This window comes from Plodia interpunctella, chromosome 8 (genome assembly GCF_027563975.2).
Source record: "Plodia interpunctella isolate USDA-ARS_2022_Savannah chromosome 8, ilPloInte3.2, whole genome shotgun sequence".
NCBI classification, from domain to species: domain Eukaryota; kingdom Metazoa; phylum Arthropoda; class Insecta; order Lepidoptera; family Pyralidae; genus Plodia; species Plodia interpunctella.
Window position 1 is genome coordinate 574,512 of NC_071301.1, and position 20,569 is coordinate 595,080.

At 34.6% G+C, this 20,569-nt stretch overlaps 1 protein-coding gene across 3 annotated transcripts; it reads right to left on the reverse strand.

The window, feature by feature from the left end:
• Window positions 1–2,579: 2,579 nt before the first annotated feature.
• On the reverse strand, window positions 2,580–20,569 carry cib (ciboulot). Of its 3 annotated transcripts, XM_053748951.2 has the most exons (6): window positions 20,415–20,566; window positions 6,168–6,331; window positions 5,614–5,727; window positions 5,064–5,177; window positions 4,238–4,351; window positions 2,580–3,678 (listed from the first exon to the last, which is right to left on the reverse strand). In XM_053748951.2, exons 2-6 carry the CDS (start codon window positions 6,310–6,312, stop codon window positions 3,539–3,541), a joined length of 627 nt encoding a protein of 208 aa, XP_053604926.1. In that variant the 5' UTR covers window positions 6,313–6,331; window positions 20,415–20,566; the 3' UTR covers window positions 2,580–3,538. The 3 variants fall into 3 exon arrangements, with proteins under 3 accessions (XP_053604926.1, XP_053604928.1, XP_053604927.1); XM_053748953.1 differs by lacking the exon at window positions 4,238–4,351 and having other exon boundaries at window positions 20,415–20,569; XM_053748952.1 differs by lacking the exon at window positions 5,614–5,727 and having other exon boundaries at window positions 20,415–20,563.

Consider the following 20,569-nt stretch of genomic DNA (forward strand, 5'->3'; position numbering starts at 1 on the left):
GTTTGTTAAAAAAAATCATACCCTTGCAGTGCAGCAGTAAACCGTTGAGAATTTACTCGAATAGGGCATATTACGCAAAGCTCAGCGCAGATGGCGCTACTGGTACAACTAAGTTACACAAACATTGCCAATGGAAAGCAAATAGCGCCAATTTTCAATATTGTTGCAGATTTACGACCAATAATACCTTCTACGTAATCGTGGTGCGAGTTTAAAGGTAAAAGAAAGGACTTAGTGGATTATCCTGAAAATAATAACACTATTTTAGGTTATGTTCTGCATTATTTGGTCAACTGTGGTCATAAACTGATATAAACTTGATTTTGACTGAATATCTTACCTGCATGAAGGTCATATTTTAATAAGTCTTCACGTGAGAAGTGTTCGGAGCTTTTTTTCGACCGTTTATTGACTCGAAAATTTTACAGAGTGAGGTTCTTTTCTCTCATGGAAAACGATTTTTCCCAATATGTCGGCACCCGAATATGCTACATTGTTGTATATTTTCACAAATGAATGTTTACATAATGAAAGGATTAATAAAGTACTCTAAAATAAACGTTTTAATCGACATAGCAAAAGGCGGCAAAGCTTTCATGTACCTAACATACAGTGCTGTACTCTGGCGGGATAAATGTGCAATAATACTCCCTATTTATAAAACGAAACGTGTGTACGTACGCACATAGATTTAGAAAGGGCCCCGCGCGCCTGTGATGCTTCTTTCTAGAAGATTTTTTTTTTAGTTTTCTCTAATAATAGTAATGAAGAATTTAATAAATAAATTTATTAAATTATTTTAATAAATATGTGATGGTGGCGCTAAAACTGCTCTTTATTTGCTAAGTATATTTTCATTTCGTCCGGTATTTTGTCAGTTTAGCATGTTCATACAGACATACACGACAGGGGACTTTTTACAATATGTAAGGAAAGGATTTAATTTCATTGTAGTCTTTAATTTACTTTTTCTACTGTTTTCTACGCTAAGCAGTAAAGACCCTGATCCATGGCCGAGAAAAATATGCGGCTTCGTTTGTGGTTCGGCTCGGCTTTTATTACAGCTGTACCTACTATTAAGTAATAAATAAATAGGACTATCGATATCTTATGTTGAATGATCATAAATAGTGATGCTTTACAGACATTGCGTATATTATTATATATTGCGTGCTATATATGGTTTGAGGAGAAGGGATTCCCTTAGAGATTTTTTTAAAGATATTAATATTTTAACTTTCGTAAATTTACCCTCTCAACACATAAACCTCGTAAATTTACCCTCTCAACACATATTTGACAACATGCATGTCCGGAAAAATTTAAACTTATTTTAAAAAGTTGGTGATTACACTGATAGAGCCTTACGTAATAAAGATAATTTGTCTGTCCCCGGGCATCGGTTGGCCAAAGTTAGAACGTCTTTTGTTGGGAACTGTATTCGTTTTTATAATAAATTGCCTAAATGGATTCTTGATTTGCCGGACAAAAAACTTAGAAATTATATAAAAGAAGTACTTTGTAAAAAGGCATATTACAAGTCTGATGATTATGTGAACGACAATAATGTTTGGCCTAAGCATGGTGCAGTATCCTCATAACATATGTAATTGATTTATGACATTATTACGTACGTTTTGTACATTTAGCTTTATGTGTCAATTTTCAATAATTTTATTGGAAATACAACTTTTATTTTATTTATTCATTCAAATTTTGACATTTTTAATAATGATGTAAATTCGTCCTCCTAATTTTTAATATATGTATAAGACCTATATTTGTTAATTGACATCCTTGGAGAAAAGGCTGCGGTGAAGTTTGTTGCGCCGCTTCTTCTTCACCTGCGCTTTGGAAGCCAGCAGTAGATTTAGTTTAAGTAATTTTGTTGACGTCAATAAATCAAAATCAAAAATAAGTGATGTATATCATCCTAAATTGAACAAAATATTTTGAATTTTGAATTTTGCGCATTGAGCTACACTATCGATAGTGCAAGACATCCACAGATATAAAAACATTAGACATACAAAATTGTATTGGCATTGATTGCTTCTTTGTACGTTATCGATATCGAGTGGCATCGCTATCAAAGCTATAGTCTTGAAATCTTGGTTGATGAATGGTCAGCCCATTGAGGTGAGCCTGACTCACGGCTCGTCATGTTTGCTTCATAAAAATGTTTATCTGTGATCCGAATTTGCTTTCTCTGTCTTCGATCCGAATACCGATTGCTATCAAATCATAATGCCACGCCAGCTCCACACTGTAGTCGCATTCAGACACATTCCAACGCGAATGCGTGAAGATTGCATAGTTAGTAATGTGCTTTTATTTACTGCATTGAAACACCAGCAATGTATTGTGCGTATCCGCCAAGTTTGGTAAACTCTTCGTCGATAGTGTGGAGCCGGCATTACAGACACTGAATGGTGTCGTGGCGATACCTTCTCAATAAAACCTTGTGTGTTATATCCGGGTTCTGGACATGGAATTAGTAGGTACCTATTCCGTGTACGTTGCAAGTGTTATATAATCTGTGACGGCAAGGTTGAAGACATGGAATAAAACCATTGAGCTTGTTTTTCTCAATCTATATTTATAAAAAGCACCGTCTGTAAAACATACAAAATTCCGGTAAAAATGTTTTCAGTATTGGCATCGATAGCATACAATTATTATAAAATTGAAAAATTATTGATGTATATGACAATATAAAATATTATTGTTATTCTAATTCAGTACAAATCTTGAAAAACTATTGCTTTTCTGGAACCAGACAGATTCTTATCTATTACATTCATAGCTTGAGCAATATTATTACACAACTTTTTCGATGTTTTATTTCTCGGTTAACATGATATTTCGTGAAATATAACATTAACAGTGAAATCAAAGCCAAATAATAAATTTAGATCCAAATGAGAGTTGGTAACTACACTCCTAATTTATTTATTGACCAGACCAGAGGCATCTCATACATACAGATGCGTGAATCTCATTTTAATTCAAATATAAAATATTCTCAACTAAATTAATAGAGAACACAAGCACAATCAAGATAAGTTGGAGTGCAATGTGTTCCCAGCTTAAATAAATCAGTACTGGACATAATACTTAATTATTTCTTCAATATAAATTAAATTATAAAATGCTCGTAAAATACACTTACTAAAATATATACCGTTAAAAGTGACATAGAAATTTTGATTCCTATCAACTAATGATAAGGACCCATTAGTGGTATCCGTTCCTTTTTTTTAATCTATCCACATTAGAACATTCCTTACTTTTAGGGTTGCCAACTCTTTCATATTTCCCCAGTTTTTACCTAATTATATGGGAAGCGCTCTGGCGATTGATTTCATCGAATTTACATTTGTTTTCGGAGAAAAGATTCAAAGCAAACGAAAGTTTAAGGTTTGGCAACCCTTACCGCCCAATGGACACCACAAACGGGACGATTACGTAACTTACATCGATTTTAAAATACGGCGATACTAGCGGGATATAATTGCGAGAGCTTGGATGGAGCAGTTCAGGCAGTCTTCTCCTGCTCGATGACGTCCTTGGTGGGTAGTGGGTTCTTTTCGCAAGTCTCCGTGTGCTTCAACTTAGTGGGGTCGAAGTTCTCAATGCCATTTAAGAACTTGTTCTTCTCTTTCTCAGCTTCGATAGCTGTTAAATAAAATAAAAAAATGTTAGAAGCTTATAATGTAGTGTAGGTATTAGCTGTTGCCAGCATCTCCGCCCGCGGTAGCCTATGTATCTATTATTATATATTCTTTTCTAAATCTCATCAAAATCGGCTCAGCGGTTAGCCGTGAAATCGTGACAGGCAGGCAGACAGACTTTCGCATTTATAATATTAGTATGGAAGTGTGGACTTTCACCAGATTTTGTGTAAATTTATATGTCATGATTATTATTGTGCATTACTTCAAGATAAAATACTTAGTTAGGTTTCTGAGTTCGTTGCTTAAGCAAAGAAAGGATGAAAAAAAAGTTTCAAAACTAAAGAAAAATACATTTTTAAATAAGTACTTACTTTCCAAAAGTACACAACAGTTCGAAATTGAGCACATTTAAATGTTTCTTTTTAAACGTAAATAGAAACGATATAAGTACTTTTAGTTAATTATCTAAATGTTTTGTAAAATAATAACGCATACAAAAACTTAACATAAAACAAAGTTAAATAACTCATAAGCAGAAATATAAAAGCAGTGAAATAGACCTTCCATAGGCGGCAGCGGGTTCTTTTCTTCTGTGGTCGCGTGTTTCATCTGACTCTTGTCAAAGTGTTCCACCCCCTCCAGCAGGTTTTGGTGTGCCTTCTCCGCGGCGACAACTGGCGTAAAGCAAAATCGTGCAAGGGGACAAATAAATAAAAATAAAAAGCATTTAATCAGCGCAAATTAAAATATTTCACGATTTATTATACAGTGTGATCAGCTTCATAACTGATTATTGGATAAGCTAAATGGAGCTCTAATACGAATGTCATTGCGACTGAATATAAATTTATCTTGATTACTTAATGCAGACTTAATTGGGACATCTACTTAAGTTTTGGTTTTGGTTAGGGTTCTGGAAAATGGTAGTAAAAGCCATATGGTGTGATGGGGTCGTCTTGGACAGGAAATAGGGAGCGACTTCAGACTATGCCTCATTTATTTGAGGGTATACCTTGTACAGATTCGTGCATATTGGGAAAATGTCAACTGGATGAAGAAGGAGGGTACTGAAAATAGCGTTTGGAATCTTTGTAAACCAATAATTATGAAGCTGACTGATTATTATTTTTATATAATATTAAAGCGTGCCACATTTAAATTGCAAAATAATATAGAAATATAAAAAAAAAAACTATAAAAAGGCATTTATAGTAACTGTTACATACTTGGATACTGTAACATATATTGATAACTGTTACATAAATTGCTTTGCCATGTTAACTGTTCAAATATACAGGTGTAATTTTTCAACTACAAATCGTAAAATTATAGTGCATACAGCACATGCATAATGCGTGGTTTTATAGATACAAACAAAAAAATTACCATCTTTATCAGGAAGGGGGTTCTTTTCTTGTGTCTCTGTGTGCTTCAACCGGCTAGCGTCAAACTTTTCAATTCCATCGAATAGGGACTTTTGATTTTTCTCGGTGGCAACATCTGAAACAGACACATATATTTTTTTAGTTCTTCCGAATATTGGCAAAGGCGAAGATCATAAACTGAATAATAAAATCACATGCGGAAAGTCAAAACGTTAAAATGTTAGGCTCTTCATTGTAAATCAACACCTAATTAAATTAACATTAATTTTAATAAAAACAACGGCGCCTAGTTTTTGGTTAATAACCTAAAATTAAAGTTAATGACTTTTTTTATATAAAGCCAGCCACACATGAGTCACACGTGTTTAGTGGCATAAAAAGTTGTTATCACACGTTTCGACGGATTTCTGAACGATTTCCTTCATTTCTTTTTTAAGTTTTGAAAATGGAATAATTTCGTTTTAAAATTATTATAGATTACGAAATCGGCCGAAGGTGCATAGCATGTAGAGGCTGTTTACGATTAAAACCACAATCCACCCTCAAAATACCTAGTGCGTTTGGTAGTACAATTTTTTCTACGGTGTCTGTTCTCCTGAGGGAGGAAGTTTGGAATTGTTCTACGCCTTGTAGAAGCGCTGAATGTTGCCTTTCGTTCGCTAGGTCTGCCGTGAATGAAAACGTTGTTTAGTTTACTACAACATTGAGGTATTTAAAAAGATCTGATTGGACGTACTAACGTAACTACATATTTTCATATCATAACTGCATAATCTAGTCTGGGCCTTTATTGAAACCAGATACTGTTTCTTTGTCAAAAATTTTATTATGACACTACTGCAGAATTATTAACTCCCATGCTCCAGAACGTTTGATTCATGGCTCTCTGACGCCATCTTGTTACGATGGAGCCTATATTATTCTACATTTTATAATAATCACCACGACCCTGAGCAACGAAGAATAGAATAAGACAAGAATAAGACTTAATACATAGGTAGTCCTTCGAAACAAATGCAACCTCAGGTTTCGCAGCGTCACAGCCCCGAATGTAGCACGTGAAAAAGAGATAATCCTTCGAGCCGGCCTACTTTATAATAATTACCTTCAGCAGATGGCAACACAATTTTCTCGTTGGTGTCTACGTCCTTCAAACAGCTGGTGTTGAACCCTTCGAGCTGGCTCTTGAGATCAGTGGCGACCTTCGGCAAGTCCTTGAGGGAGGGAGCGTCGCTGACTGAGCAGGCCATTGCGGGTATTTAGGGTAATCTGAAAAAAGAACGCTCGGAAATCAGAATTGAACTGACTTTGCACCGATAGCGACTAATCCACGATTATTTATTAAAACGAAACTCTAGGCGGAATGTAGTACCTATTTCGTCGTGTTGCAGATTTTACGTACTTATATCAAATTTCATTATTAACTATAATGACTCAAGGGACAGTGTTTAAAATAAAATCAGGTGGTTGATTTTTTTGTCACTCACACGCACATAAGTATACATACTTTGATACAAATTCTTCTTTATAGTCGTATTCCTTATGGCTGCGGGTCGTGGTCATTACGTGGAATGAAACATACAACGACTTTCTTGGCACTATTAATGGAGTGGTTTGCCATTGCCTTCTCCATTTCACACAAAAGTTGATAATCAACCAAAGAGCAAGTTTCCAAATCTTATTTACGATGTTTTCCAAATCTTAATTATCCAATCAAAAATAACCAACAACTATCGTGAGTAAACGTCATATAGTATTTTCCTTAATTGTTTACATTAAAACTACACTATACATAGTTTTAATCATTTACTTCGATAACGTTTAAGCACGTTGTCAATAATGTTATTCAAAGAAATGTATGCGTCAATTCCAAACGTGACGAATAACATGCGTAAGCGCAGTAAATGGTCCGTGACAAAGAGAATTAGGCCTACAGATGAGCAAAAGACCAAATACCAAATATTTTTTGAAAATGTCTTATTTTGGCCAAATGATTGAAATTCGGGCCGAAATGAGACGTTTTGGTCCGATGAACATTGGACCACTGTTTAGGGTTATTACGAGCAAACAAAGACCCTTTCAATTCCAACCAGACGGTTAATGTTTAGAATAAATTTAAGAAGAAACCTTTCTATACAAATCTTTGATCCTGTCTGGTAATGACAAAATTTGTATTAACATTGAGAAAAATGGATGTACAATCGTAGTTTTATCAATATTTCAAACGGTCTACGTAAAAAACATAAACAAAAGAAAGTGACTCATCAAGAAAAGTGGCAAGCTCAACAACTTTGTAACCGTAAGTGCGAGAACTAGTGTTGCCAGTTTAGTGTATCAGGCTGATATGCGCCCGCGCAGCTTGCTAACTGTAATTGGAGACGCCCACCACGCACCGCGCATTCTTCCCACATTAATGTAAAAGTTTCTCAGGGAATGGAAACGCTATCATTATTTAAATACAATATAAATTTGCCCGGGCTTCGCTCACATGATAATTTCGGGAAGTACTCTGTTTCCAGGTATATATTCTACCAGTGTACCAAATTTCATAACAATCCCTCCAAATAACAGTAGATTTTGCGTGAAAGAGTAACAACAAACATACACACATACATCCACACAGGATTTCGCATTTATCATATTAGTATGATTCTATTCATTATATCCTTATATAATGAATCGATACCTACTAACATATCCAAATATATAAAATATCCGAAAACCATATTGTTTACACTCTTGCACTGCATACCATTGAGTGGCCAAGGCCAAAATAAACTTATGTTTTGGCGATGCGAATATAATAAATTGAATTTGATAACGATAAAGATGTTTCATAATTTGATAAGCTACAAACAATCATAAACCTTAGATCTATTTTTAAGTGATATGTATGATCGAATGCTGCCTTTGATTTTTGATTGAAAATTAGCGATGAGATGTTAAAACTTGCCAATTGTATTAACGCAATAAACGACGCGTCCTCTCAGGTACACCATCCTTACTCTTAAATCACTATGCGAAAGTTTGTGAGTAAAAGTTCGTTTGTTGCTTCTTCACGCTTTGGGCCGATTTTGAGGTAGGTATTCGTGGATTTAATGGGACTACTGTGCATAAAAACGTAAGTATTTTTTGGATGATGCAGTTAGTGGAATCTATCTATAATCTATTATTATAAAGAGGTAAGCGTTTGTGAGTTTGTATGTTTGAGGCGGGTAATCTCTGAAACTACCGAACCGATTTAAAAAATTCTTTCAGCATTTAAAGGTACCTTATCTAAGATAGCTATAATATATTTTGAGATAAGATATAGTCATATTTTATCTCAAAATTTCCACGGGAGCCCCGAGCAACATCTAGTATAAAATAAATGAATCAACTTGAACTAACTAAATACAAAAGTTGTTTCATCAAAACCCTACGAGGAGGGCGGATGGAAACCAAACCCATCTTATTCCAATTTCCGGCGAATTCTGTTGTCTTGAACTTGCATGGAATTTGAATGAGCAGACGTGTTGTTCCTACTCGAATGTGGTTACCTTCTACATACGGGACCACTGTGCGAGACGTACGTATTATCTTACACGATCTACTTATTTGAATTCCTTTTTTTAAAGCTTTTATTTAACTTAACTTGTATTGTATGTTAAGTACAAATCTTGCAAGTTAAAAATGACCGACTTCCCGATGTCCAATTCAATTGTTTTCACTGAACTAAAAAAAATATTAGTTCCTTCCGAAAAAATTACTAAAGTAGGTACTTAGTTTAAAAAATCCATTCAAATGTAATTTAGCTAACAATTTGTAGCTTTTTGAGTACTTAGTTTGTAGTAAAAAATTTGACGTGATCATTATTTTTTCTGAATAAATTATTTGATTAGGTGTTGTTTCAATTAACATACTTATTATAACAAAGGTAACTAAAATGTTATATAAACCGGTAAGTGCATTAGGTACCGATTTAGTTACTATTTACCTAAATAAAAATATCGCTAAATAAGTACCGATGTTATATCCGTTTTGTAGCTATTTCAGGCACAAAATTTGTGGTGAAATATCCATTATGTGGTTAATATATTCATGTTCGTAAACAGTAAAAAGTTAAAGTCTCTAACGACACATTTACAAACAAACAAGACTATATTTGTGTGTATCGTGGACTTCATCAGATAAAATCGAGATGAGGTCATAGAAATACAAGCATGTTGTAAAGTGCGTGAAGGGTATAAGATTAGATTTAGTACATATAAAATACTTTTAGTTGATTCTATGGGATCACCACACAGTATAAACAAAATAAGTTGTATATTTTCCAAACATATGGCTAGAATTTTCCTATGATGGAAATGACTAAAGTACCTATAAGCGTCGTGGGTAATGTAACAGTGTGCATATTTGCAATCACAGAAGTTGATCAAATCAAAATCTTTTTTTTTATAATTCCAACTTAAGATCTAATTTATTTTTTCACTAAACTTGATTTAGTTTAGCGAAAAAAATATTGGCGACTTCCAAAGAGCAGGGGAAGTAGAAGAGGCGCGACAAACTAGTGAATCTGGATAATTAGGTAAGTACTTAATTGCAAATTAATTATCACATACATATTGTCACTCTACATATAAAATAGTCTCAAAAATAGTGTACAATTATGCCAAAAGTAGTTTAAAAAAGAAAACTCAACACGCTGCAATTTTCTACAACTTCTCACATCTTCTTTATTTGTTTTTTTATTGCATAATTTGATTTGCTTTCAAGCTTGCTTCATGATATACAGATGCGTGTCTTGCCAATTATTATATTTTTTATTAATTAAACATATAAATTCAAGAAATGAATCGAGTTTCAATCATTGCTAACAATGCGAATAAAAAAACTTTGAAACATCTTAGAAACTTTGATGATATTTTTCACATACCATTTTAAATTCAGTGCATGAAGACTAACCTAGATTTCTGTTTAATTGTACAAGCCTTATAATAAAATCGGCAAAATCTGTGGCCACAGAATTTAGAATACTTTTTCTAATAATAAATTCAAAGACTGTGATGGTCTGTGGCATATAGCTAGCATAATCTCGTCCTATTGTCCTTCCATGCATGTGATTGCGAAAACATGAATAACAATAAGGAATGTAGTGGACAGATTTGAATCATAAACGAGCATTGTAAACGAGACTTTAGCCGTATGTGATGGGATGGGTAAGTAAGGAGTGTTATGAATATGATTTAGTTACCTTTAGTACCTGCTAGCTAATTTGACAACCTCGGTGGCGCAGTGGTAAAGTGCTTGCCTCTGAACCGAGCGGTCCCCGGTTCGATCCCCGGTCGAGAAATGATCTTTTTGTGATTGGATTTATCTATAAACTAACTTTGGGGCTAGCTCAATCTGTGTGATTTGTCTTATATGAATTTAATATATATTTGAAATATATGAATTTAATATATATTTATTTATTTAGCTAATGCCTTAAATAATTACTTACTTCATTTCTGTAAGTTTCTGTGTGCGCAAATTGGGTAACTAATAAAATCGCTCAATAAAATTGGTAGATTTGGGACATGTAAATGAGGGAAGTTTTATTCCACTACAAGTCGACGAAAGAGACTTTTGTTAATGTGATAATAACGATCCCCAAGGATTGGATTAGAATATATAGATAAAGAAAATACTTAACTCGGCAAAAAAAAAACAAATAGTATGTAAATTTATTGATTATTTTGAGAGAGATTATTCTAAAACATAATCGATGGTTCTCATAGATTTTGATTCATATAAGATAACATATACTACTTACAGTAGGCAGAACCCGAAAGAGATACCTAACAAAGAAAACGTTATATTGTTAGAACAAAAGGAAGGCAATATGCCTTTGGTGCTAACACGGTTTTCGGTTAGCTTCGCGCCTGCTGCGGTGTCGTCGACCGTAGATACCATTGTCTTTGCCAAATAAAGTTAGGCAGAGCCTCACTAGCAGAATTTATGATCGGATAACATATCTGTGGTTAACATTTTAAAAATAAATATGCCAATTTTATCGATCAAAAACTTCGAATATATTTAAAAAATAATAAACAATATCCAATTTTTATTTTTTTTTGCCCAGATGATTTTTTACACTAGATATAATTTTATACGGCAAATAGGAAGTGTAAGATATAAGCCGAGATAAACCTACTTTTTGTTCGACTGCAACGTTAGCCGTGCATTAGATTTAGTGGTGAGATCATATATCTGCGAGGTACCGCAACGTGATATGGTCTGTTAAACACAGCATACGGCAAAGTTGTGTTAAGTCTGAAATTTTCACTAGACCAATTACCACGGAACCCCGTCAATTAATTTGACGAAACAATCCCACTGGACAGGCAGGAATAATTAATCCCTCGATCAAGATGGGGGATTGAAAGCCAAAATGGCGGCAAATTTATTCAAAACTGCAAGCGCCAATCAATACTCCAGTGTACAACGATTCGATAACTGTTATTACGAATTTATCGCATGTTGAATAGCTGTAAACATGTTTAGAAAAAATAAAAGCATTGATGCTTAAAATTGCTAATTACATCAACTAAATTGCATTACCCAACCTAAAAACGAGAAAGTTCCTTTTTTCTCTCCGGAACCGATTTAACCATCACACGCCATTTTGTAAAATGATCTTATTTTACCAGCTCATTTGTATTCATAAACATGTTTCCTCGTTTTTCGTTGGTTTCCTTATCAAATGTCGTTAGGCCAGGAAAGAATGTAGGTGCCAGCCACGTACCAAATCGATAAATGACGCATTTAAACCGTTTGTTAATCCCACTGTTTAGGTACTAATGAATCATACAAAAGTAATTCACGTCTCGAAAGAAAAAAGAAACTATCTTACTACGAACGTTACGAATAGAATCATGATGTCACAAAAACGTCTATCGAGGATATCAAAATCATCTATGGAACTGTCAATGCTTTATTTGCTTCAACATTTGTGTGTCTGTAACAAGTCTGCACGCTGGTCTCCACTCCATATAACGTTTCTAATGTATGAACGAGGTTTTCAGTTCTTTATTTACGAATTTTTAATGTTAAGAGTTAGCACAATAAGATGGCAATTAATGACATACAAAAAAATTACATCGTGGCTACAAAAGGCAACAAACGCCATATGACATTGGATAAATAAAATCAACGCACTATTGTAATGTCCGCTTAGCGGTACTTATAGCTTACAAAGCCTTATACGGGTGCTATGAATGAACAGGATAGGAGATAAAATAAATTCTTTCTTGGTCTTGGCGCCGAGAAGTGTCCCAACGCACCATATGGTCGGCCGACCCGACCAAATGACCTCAAAATGGCCTTTAGTGGTGAGATCGTAATGTCGAAAGCGAAGGGTTGATTGATGTAATATCTTGTAGTGAAAGATATATAGTGGAAAAGAACATTTGAGATAAAATACTAACTGCTAAATGGACAATTACAATGTAAGTAAAGTGAACAAAAAGTAGCAATCGTACTTAGAAAAGAACAATTAAAATCTATTGTTGAATTCGCTGTCGAAAATGCTTTCCATTAATCTACAATAAAATCTGTCTGTTACAAAGTTATTGTCATTCAAATTACATACCTATTAAGTGATTTAACATTCAAATTAGGCATCACTGCGGAATTTCCTGGCGGTCTGCGAATTTAGCGATAAGTGAACTCTTTCAACAGACTCAGATTCATTAATTTGATTCATTCACAAATTGTGATTGTTCCAATTTAATTTTAAATCCGTTATTTTTAAATCCTGACCGTGCGTATTTATTTCCAGCCAGTGATGCCAACTTTTGGGAATCGATCCACTGTGTGCAGAGGCACAGGCGTACAGTGAACCGAGTGAGTCATACAGCCTCTACCGCCGCAGCCACCGCCAATGCGACGTAGAAAGTCATGTTATTAAAATTTCACCGTAAGCAGAGCGCCGGCCTCGACACGTACCGTTCTGGTGATTTACGACGAACTGAACCTCATTGAGTATGCAATTGTTACAATCATTGATCCGTTTGGGGCTTTTAAAACTAGTTAACTTACTTTTAATTTGGGCTTAATAGTAGACAAGTACTTAAATAAAAACGGTAATCAAACTCAAACTGCTATGCTAGGCTAAAATGTAGCCATTTCAGAGCTATTAGCACTAGTCATTAATAACAAGCGGGTGCGTTCACCTTTGACATTCGTAAAAGATTTCCAACAGTCCGTTACATCGAAAACAGCGAAGACAAATAGTCTTTTTGCAAGGAAGCTTGGGATATCTTTGGGAACATTGAATTTTTTATGCCTACATGAATAAATCACATAATTATTTCGGACCCCAATTTATCTCCAATAAGGTTCCTATTACCTTAAACATTTGTCGTACTTATTACATTTGTTGAATGTTGTTATCTCATAGTTTAACGCTTCAATCTGCTGAAAAGATATTTTTAAATACGCGCGTCATTTATTAGATTTCTAGTATGTTCATTTGAAGACTCGACTCCATCATCCATGAAAAGTAAATAAGATTGATTCAATATATATGTTGAATACCGCGACAACTGCATCACAAGTTATTTTTAGTTCATCGTTTTAAGTCAGTTTATCCGATGGTCCTCTTCAAAGATTCTTTTTCATGTGCCAATTTATTAAGTACACATTACGTACATGCTATTGCAATTATTCATGGAGAGCCGACGGCTTTATACATCATATTATTTAAGTCAGTTCTCCTCAGCAGTCGTCTAATTGCAATGGCTGAAAGATTCAGAGAGTTAAGTACATATATCAGTATACCCTTCCTTACACGTATTATTTTATGTTATTTAATCAATATTATCGCAACAGATATGACCACTCCCAGATCTCGAATGTAATCAGTATTATTATCATATCGGGTGCCAACCGCTTACCGCACTGACCTTGCCTATTTATAGGCCAAGGAACACTCCTGGCTCTCGTATAATACGAACTCGTGCGCAGCCTTGCTAGGACATTGGACGCCGTAAAAGGAATAGTTTACATTTAGATCTATTATGGTATGAACAAGCTGAGAATGAGGTCGTGATTGGCTGAATACGAGATGTTTTAAATATGTCTGACTGTATAAGTATAATTTTTGATGGTCTTCTACATAGTTAAAGTTGTTTTGTTTTATCTTATAACGTTGAAACAGATTTATTTTAAGTTGCTCGACTCCATCTAACGTTTGAATGGCAAAACTTGTATGATACCCTCATCTAACAGCGTTGGAAAACATCGTGAGAAAAGCTGAACTTTAGCAACAAAAGATGATTATCAACTTGTATGTGAAAAGGAGAAGGTGAAGAATGAAAACACTATTGTTGGATGTTGGATATGTTACATTCACGCAATGACACCGACAAGAGTAAGTGATGTGTGCATTTAAATAGAAAGAAAGACGATACACAAATCTTGAAGCTGATGAGTTTGTCTACATATAAATACGAATTTATCTGTCAAATTATTTTCAAATGTACCAGAGTCCAAAATGAGATGATGTTAACTTCGCAATATAAAAAAGTTAGAATTATCTGATGCGTGTTCGTTCATAGCTGACTAGTTGAGATAACTATCTTAAGTATAATAAATTAATGCTTTGATGTGTACTTGTAGCCATAGATCACGAGAAAAGTGGAAAACATTGTGGAATTTTAAAATTAGCTGCAATGCATTGTGAATCAAACCTTCGGGAATGATTTTTTTAAAAGATAAAAATAAAATTAGTAATACATGTATGTGACTCGATGCATTCAATGTAAACATTATTAATTTATAGGTTTGTTATCAGTCAATGACTAAGGTATTATCTAAAGAACTTGTAACAAAGGAAACTAAATAAATGAAACAAAAGATTTCCGTATCAGTCAATTGCATTTGTGTTAGGTCAATCTTTGTCAACATATCCTGAATACCTTCGGATTATGGAGTCTCCAATTTGATTGTGATATATCCTGTTTGTATTTGAATATAAAGCATCAACGTTATCACATTGTTTTTTTTGTTTCCGATGGAATTTGTAGTGTCAGTTTCCTTCACATTTATCTCTAATAACATACAGATTACATTGTCATGATTATAAACTATCAAGGCCCAAAACGACGCAGAAAATGCCCAATCTAGAAATATATGTAGCTACTAAAAACGTCCTCGAGGGAAATAGAAGTAGTACCCTTGAGGTTAATAAGTCTGTGGAAGTACCTAACGTAAAATCAAGGCCGAACTAAGTTATTCTAGATTCCAGATCTAAATGTATCCTCGACATTAAATGGTCCAGAGCTAGGTCGAATTCCAGTCACAACAGGGTTCATACACTGCCAGCTCAGAAATAGACAAGCTCTGAATATAGATAATGACAAGGGAGGCAGCTGTGCCGAAATGTTATCACGGAAAGTTATTAATTCAAAGACTAAATGCGGAACAAAGGATCAAGATTAATTCCTTCAATCAGAGGCTACTACTAAAAGTACCTTATGTGAATTGAAGTTCTGAATAAATGATTTGAATTTGAATTTTGAATTTGTGTTATTCCAGGCTATATTCTACACGTGTACTAAATTTCATAATAATCCCTCCAGTATATTTTGCATGAAAGAGTACAAATACATACACATACATACATCCTCACAATTTTCGCATTTATAATGTAAGTAGGATTAGTTTTTGAGCATACCTTGTAATAGCTTCGATAGCTAAGCTAGGCAAGGCACTTTTGATATTTTTTATTTTTTTGAAGTGAAAACTTCTTTAGCGGCGTTGTGCACTTTTTGTGATGGGTAAAAAATTTTTAACTCGTGTCAGGACACGTGACCCTGATCGAAAATTCGAAATATGTCAAAAATGCACAACTTTAATATTCTCTTATTTGATGGAAGAGACATTTCACTCTAAATACAAAAGCCAGAAGAGAATATCATAATGGTTGAACCCCATTGAACAAGGTAGACAGGACGACCGGTCGGATGTCTTTACGTAAACACTATTGTGACATTGCATTGTGCACTTGTGCACTGACTCATGTAGCTACACGAACGCCTTGGACTGAAGACAGGTGCCACATTGAGTAAGATACTGGTTTCACAAATAGACTTCAGCTCCATTTCATTGAAAAAGGAAAAATAAAAACAATGTACGTCATAATTTTTATGAAGGCTGATGAAAATTTCTTTGAGATTTTTTGACTACTATCCTACTACCTCCTAGGTACCTAACTACCTGAGTCATTGATTGTGATCTTACAGCCAAAACGGAACGGTTGGAATTATTAGGCGTTCCTAAAAATCCCGACGGATATCAGTTTTTACTTTATTCATGTTTCGAAGAAAATAAATTGTAATCATACCTTCAAATCGATAAATTCGAGATTCGGCATACCGACTGTGCGGAGTCAATGACCTCTGCAGCGATAGAACGTAAAGAGTTGCGTCTCAAAATTTTATGGAGCGTCAAGTCGACCAACTTAGACAATTAAATTCATATGTCTCACGGATGGGTGCTAGCTAACCTAGGCGTTTTTTGATCCGAATGCATCAAATTAATTAAAAAATTCATTTTAACGAGCACAGGTAACTATGCCACATAATCTACCAGATGAAATGGCGCTAATTAAATTCCTACTAATTTAGTAGAATTCAGTAAATTAATTTGTATTCCATAAATTAAACGGCGGCGGCGGCGGCGGCAGCCGAGAACGTGTCATGTTTATAAAAGAATTCGATGTACCTATGAATCATCCGAAGACAGCCGGGCCAGAGCACCTTTAGTTCCCTATCCTGCGTTGCTGTGCCTTTATGTGACTCATTTGAATTTATAGGTAGGTACCTACCTGATATACATGATAGCAGATCGGCAAAGCGAAATTACAAGTTATGCGCTAGTTCTTTTATTTAATAAAAGCAGAGGTACTTTAAACTAAATAATGTTTTGTCACTTTATCAATTACTTTATTGGGAATTGTCAGAACAAGACAAAACTTTAACTTTTTTAATACACTTTACCTTAAAGTATTTTTATGTAGGTTTTATTCACAAAAAAATATTTATTGCACATTCGGATGACATAAAACACGATCAAAGTTTTATTATTACGATCGCGAAACCGTAGTTGGATTCGGAAGTTGGGATTCGGCTCCCCTCGCAATTTATTGATTAACTAACCAACGCACTGTCTAGAGTTTATATTGAACAGTCCGAGCTACTGGACCTCATACCTTAACAATAGTACAAATATTTTTAAGTAGATACCTATTAGAGATGAGTGCGTTTGACCTCAAATCTAGCCATCAGGCTATCAACCCATCAGGCTAAGTTTAAGGCATCAAACCTAAGTCTTTGAAACCAGTTCCAAATCCCTTATCACGAAATGGACTATAATTTTGTAATAAGTAGGTAGGTATCTTTATTGTATCTTGTATTGTAAAATTAAAAACACATGTTAAAACTACATTCACAACAAGAGGCAATTGACAAATAAGCAATCAAATCATCATGTTTTTAGCATATTTATTTAAAAACTTAGATTAATTATTGAACAAGACAAATGCATTTAACAGATCCACATAGCAATGTGAATATGTTAAATGCATGTTTTGTGTCTATCGCATACCATCTAATTTCCCTTCAACATTACTTGGCGGGAATTTAAACAAAATATAGATATTTAGGATTAATTACAATGATATAGAAAAAAAAATTAAGGGGTTCACTAATTATCGGATAAATCTGTCAACAGGTATGAAGTCCAATTTCACTATAGACCCAAATAAAAATAAAAACCGATGGATATTATAACTGTTGCAAAAAGAACTACCAATTTTTACAATAAGGGCTGTAATAACCATTGATGATGGAAACTTAACTGGCCTTTTTAACCTAAAAAATATACATTTAGAGCTACTTATTGCATATTTACGCATTGCACTGTAAACAAGCGCTAATTCGTTTATGTAGCCCTAACAGTTAGGTATTAGGGTGGCTTGGGTCCCGGCAATCGATTTTAGCATTCGGGAAGTGTTGACTGTTTCTCCCTTTCTCGCGAGTCTGGGCATCGGACTGTCTCACTCACACATCCAGTGTCCTGTCTCTGAAATACTACCTACATAGATATTACATTATGCATTGCAGGTGATTATTTTTTAAACTAGAAGATGACTGGTCCTAACTTTATGTCGGATAAAATATAATTTTAATTGCGTATAATTCAATGCAAAAATGCTTTCTTTCTTTATTTCAAACATTTTTTTTAATTAAAAAAGAAAAGGCTCAAGACGCAGCAAAATCTAATCATATTTATAGATGTGTACACTGCAAGATGTTTTGTTTTATGACACTAAGTACTTATACGTATGTACTAATTCCCAAACTAGTTAGGTTACAATCATTGTTTACAATAAAAACTGGAGCTAGCAAGCCTGGTTCACTTCATGCTTTACTTTACTATCAGTACTCTTCTCAAAACTTTAGTAGGTAGGTACTATGAAATAAGTCCGAGTATAGAGTATAACTGGATAGACCTGAATTAAAAGTCACAAAAATCAATAATTAATAACTAGAACACGTACACTAAATTGGAAGAAATGATTCAATTGTGGTGACACGTTTTAATTAAAATTCAAACGGTGCGTTACGCCGGCGGCGGCCGCGGCACGGAACTTTATTTTCCTCATTTGTTTTTAAAATAAAATAACCATATATTACACATAGGTAGGTACTTAAACTATACAGAAATCGAACAGGAAATTAGTATTCCCTTTACAACATCATATGAAACGGGCAAAACTACCACATTGCTTGATAAAAAGTATACATTATGTAGGTACCTACTCAGAACACAAAAATAAACTCCCAGGTAGGTATACATTTAGTGCAGTTCAGCCATATTGTCACTCGCGATTTATAATATTTGACATTGACAGATAGAGACAAAACATACCTTAGCTTAAAGTATGCTTTAACATTTTTATGAATAACCTAAAAAACCTAGGTCTTGCTCTCAACTGGCTGGAGATAAGCAGGCCCACGTAGATTTTTACAATGTTGTAGCTCGATTTAGCTGGCTACAATGCAAGTTGCAACTCAAATGATGCAGATGAAATGAACCAATCAGAAAAAAAAAATATTTATTCATAATCAACAGCTAAATATGTACATTGATAGTAATTTTGATCATTATTTCGTGAATAAGTAATTGCAATTTGACGAACGCGAAAGCGGCGAAAGTTGACGATCAACGATACCGGTTTAACTCTTTTGTAATTTGTTTATAGTGCTTTATGGGCTACACTACAATGTTGCGTAGGACGTAGGTATATGAAAGTTACATTTCGTACCCGATTATGGACGCCAAAATTCTCGAGAAGTTAGCAGAAAACCAACAAAGTAGGTACCTATCAGACATTTTGGTCCTGCACATCTACAATTGAAAATAATAAATTGAAAATGGGTACACAAGTAAATAAGTAGTATACCGTATTAATTGCCGTCTTATATTTATTGGGCAATAAAATTATTGAAGCCAAAAAATGAGTCACCGTGACGTGTCTCTCTCCCTCCCCCGTTTCAAATTCACCCCTACCCTTGAAAATAGCAACGTCACCGCGTTTTTTCACGAGACCATTGTTTCAATACATACGGAATAAGGACATTTTGTTTCTGACAAAATATAGGTACCTACGTATTATAGAAACATGCATTAGGTATGTACCGATATGTATCACAAGTTGCTTATTTTTTAAAAAATAAGTGGATTATTTTAAGTCGTAATAATGAGAAAAACACTGTTGGTAGCTAGGAGGATAATTGTTCCTTTGGCCTGGAAGTCTAGATGTTAGTTCCATTTTTAAATTTACATCAAAAACGTTCGATAAGTAGGTGTGTACCTACTTACGATGTACGATATTATTTATCACAAAATGAGCACGGCCGATCTTGCAGAACTGCAACTTGGTGGCAAAGAATGCATCGGCAGTGCATTTATTAGCGGATGTACCGTACATACAGACCAACAGTCCTTCGAAACAATAAGAATGCATTATACGGTAACACGGACTCAATAAGCCGACGCAAAATCTCGTTAAAACTCGGCGGGCCACTCCCAACAACAAAAAGATCCGTTAATTCCAATAGGCTTTTTGCGACGAAATAAATAATCAGATATTTGCTACGAGATTATTATTCGAAAATTCCACCCCCACAAATATAACTTCGATCAGTTCCCGGGGGAGATCGGAAAGGAAAATTGATATTCATCTATTTCATCTTCCAACGCCCATGCTTTTCACTTCAATTCTCATATTATTTTTAATTAAACTTGAGATTTATAGACTTACCAAGTATTTGTGGTTAAAAAGGAGGAAGGTAATCACGTACACAGTGGTCCACCGTCAAAATGCGACTGGCTGAGGCGGTGAGCGGAGGTCGGGGAGGAGTGCGGTGTCGTTGTGACGACACGACACAGACGGGGCGTTCGGGGGTGGGTGGCGCG

Coding starts and splice junctions, on each gene's coding strand:
- cib (XM_053748951.2), bottom strand. CDS start 6,312: ATGGCCTGCTCAGTCAGCGACGCTCCCTCCCTCAAGGACTTGCCGAAG. Junction 4,352..5,063: donor CCCCCTTCCTGATAAAGATG/GTAATTTTTTTG, acceptor GCTTTACGCCAG/TTGTCGCCGCGGAGAAGGCA. Junction 3,679..4,237: donor CCCGCTGCCGCCTATGGAAG/GTCTATTTCACT, acceptor TTTATTTAACAG/CTATCGAAGCTGAGAAAGAG.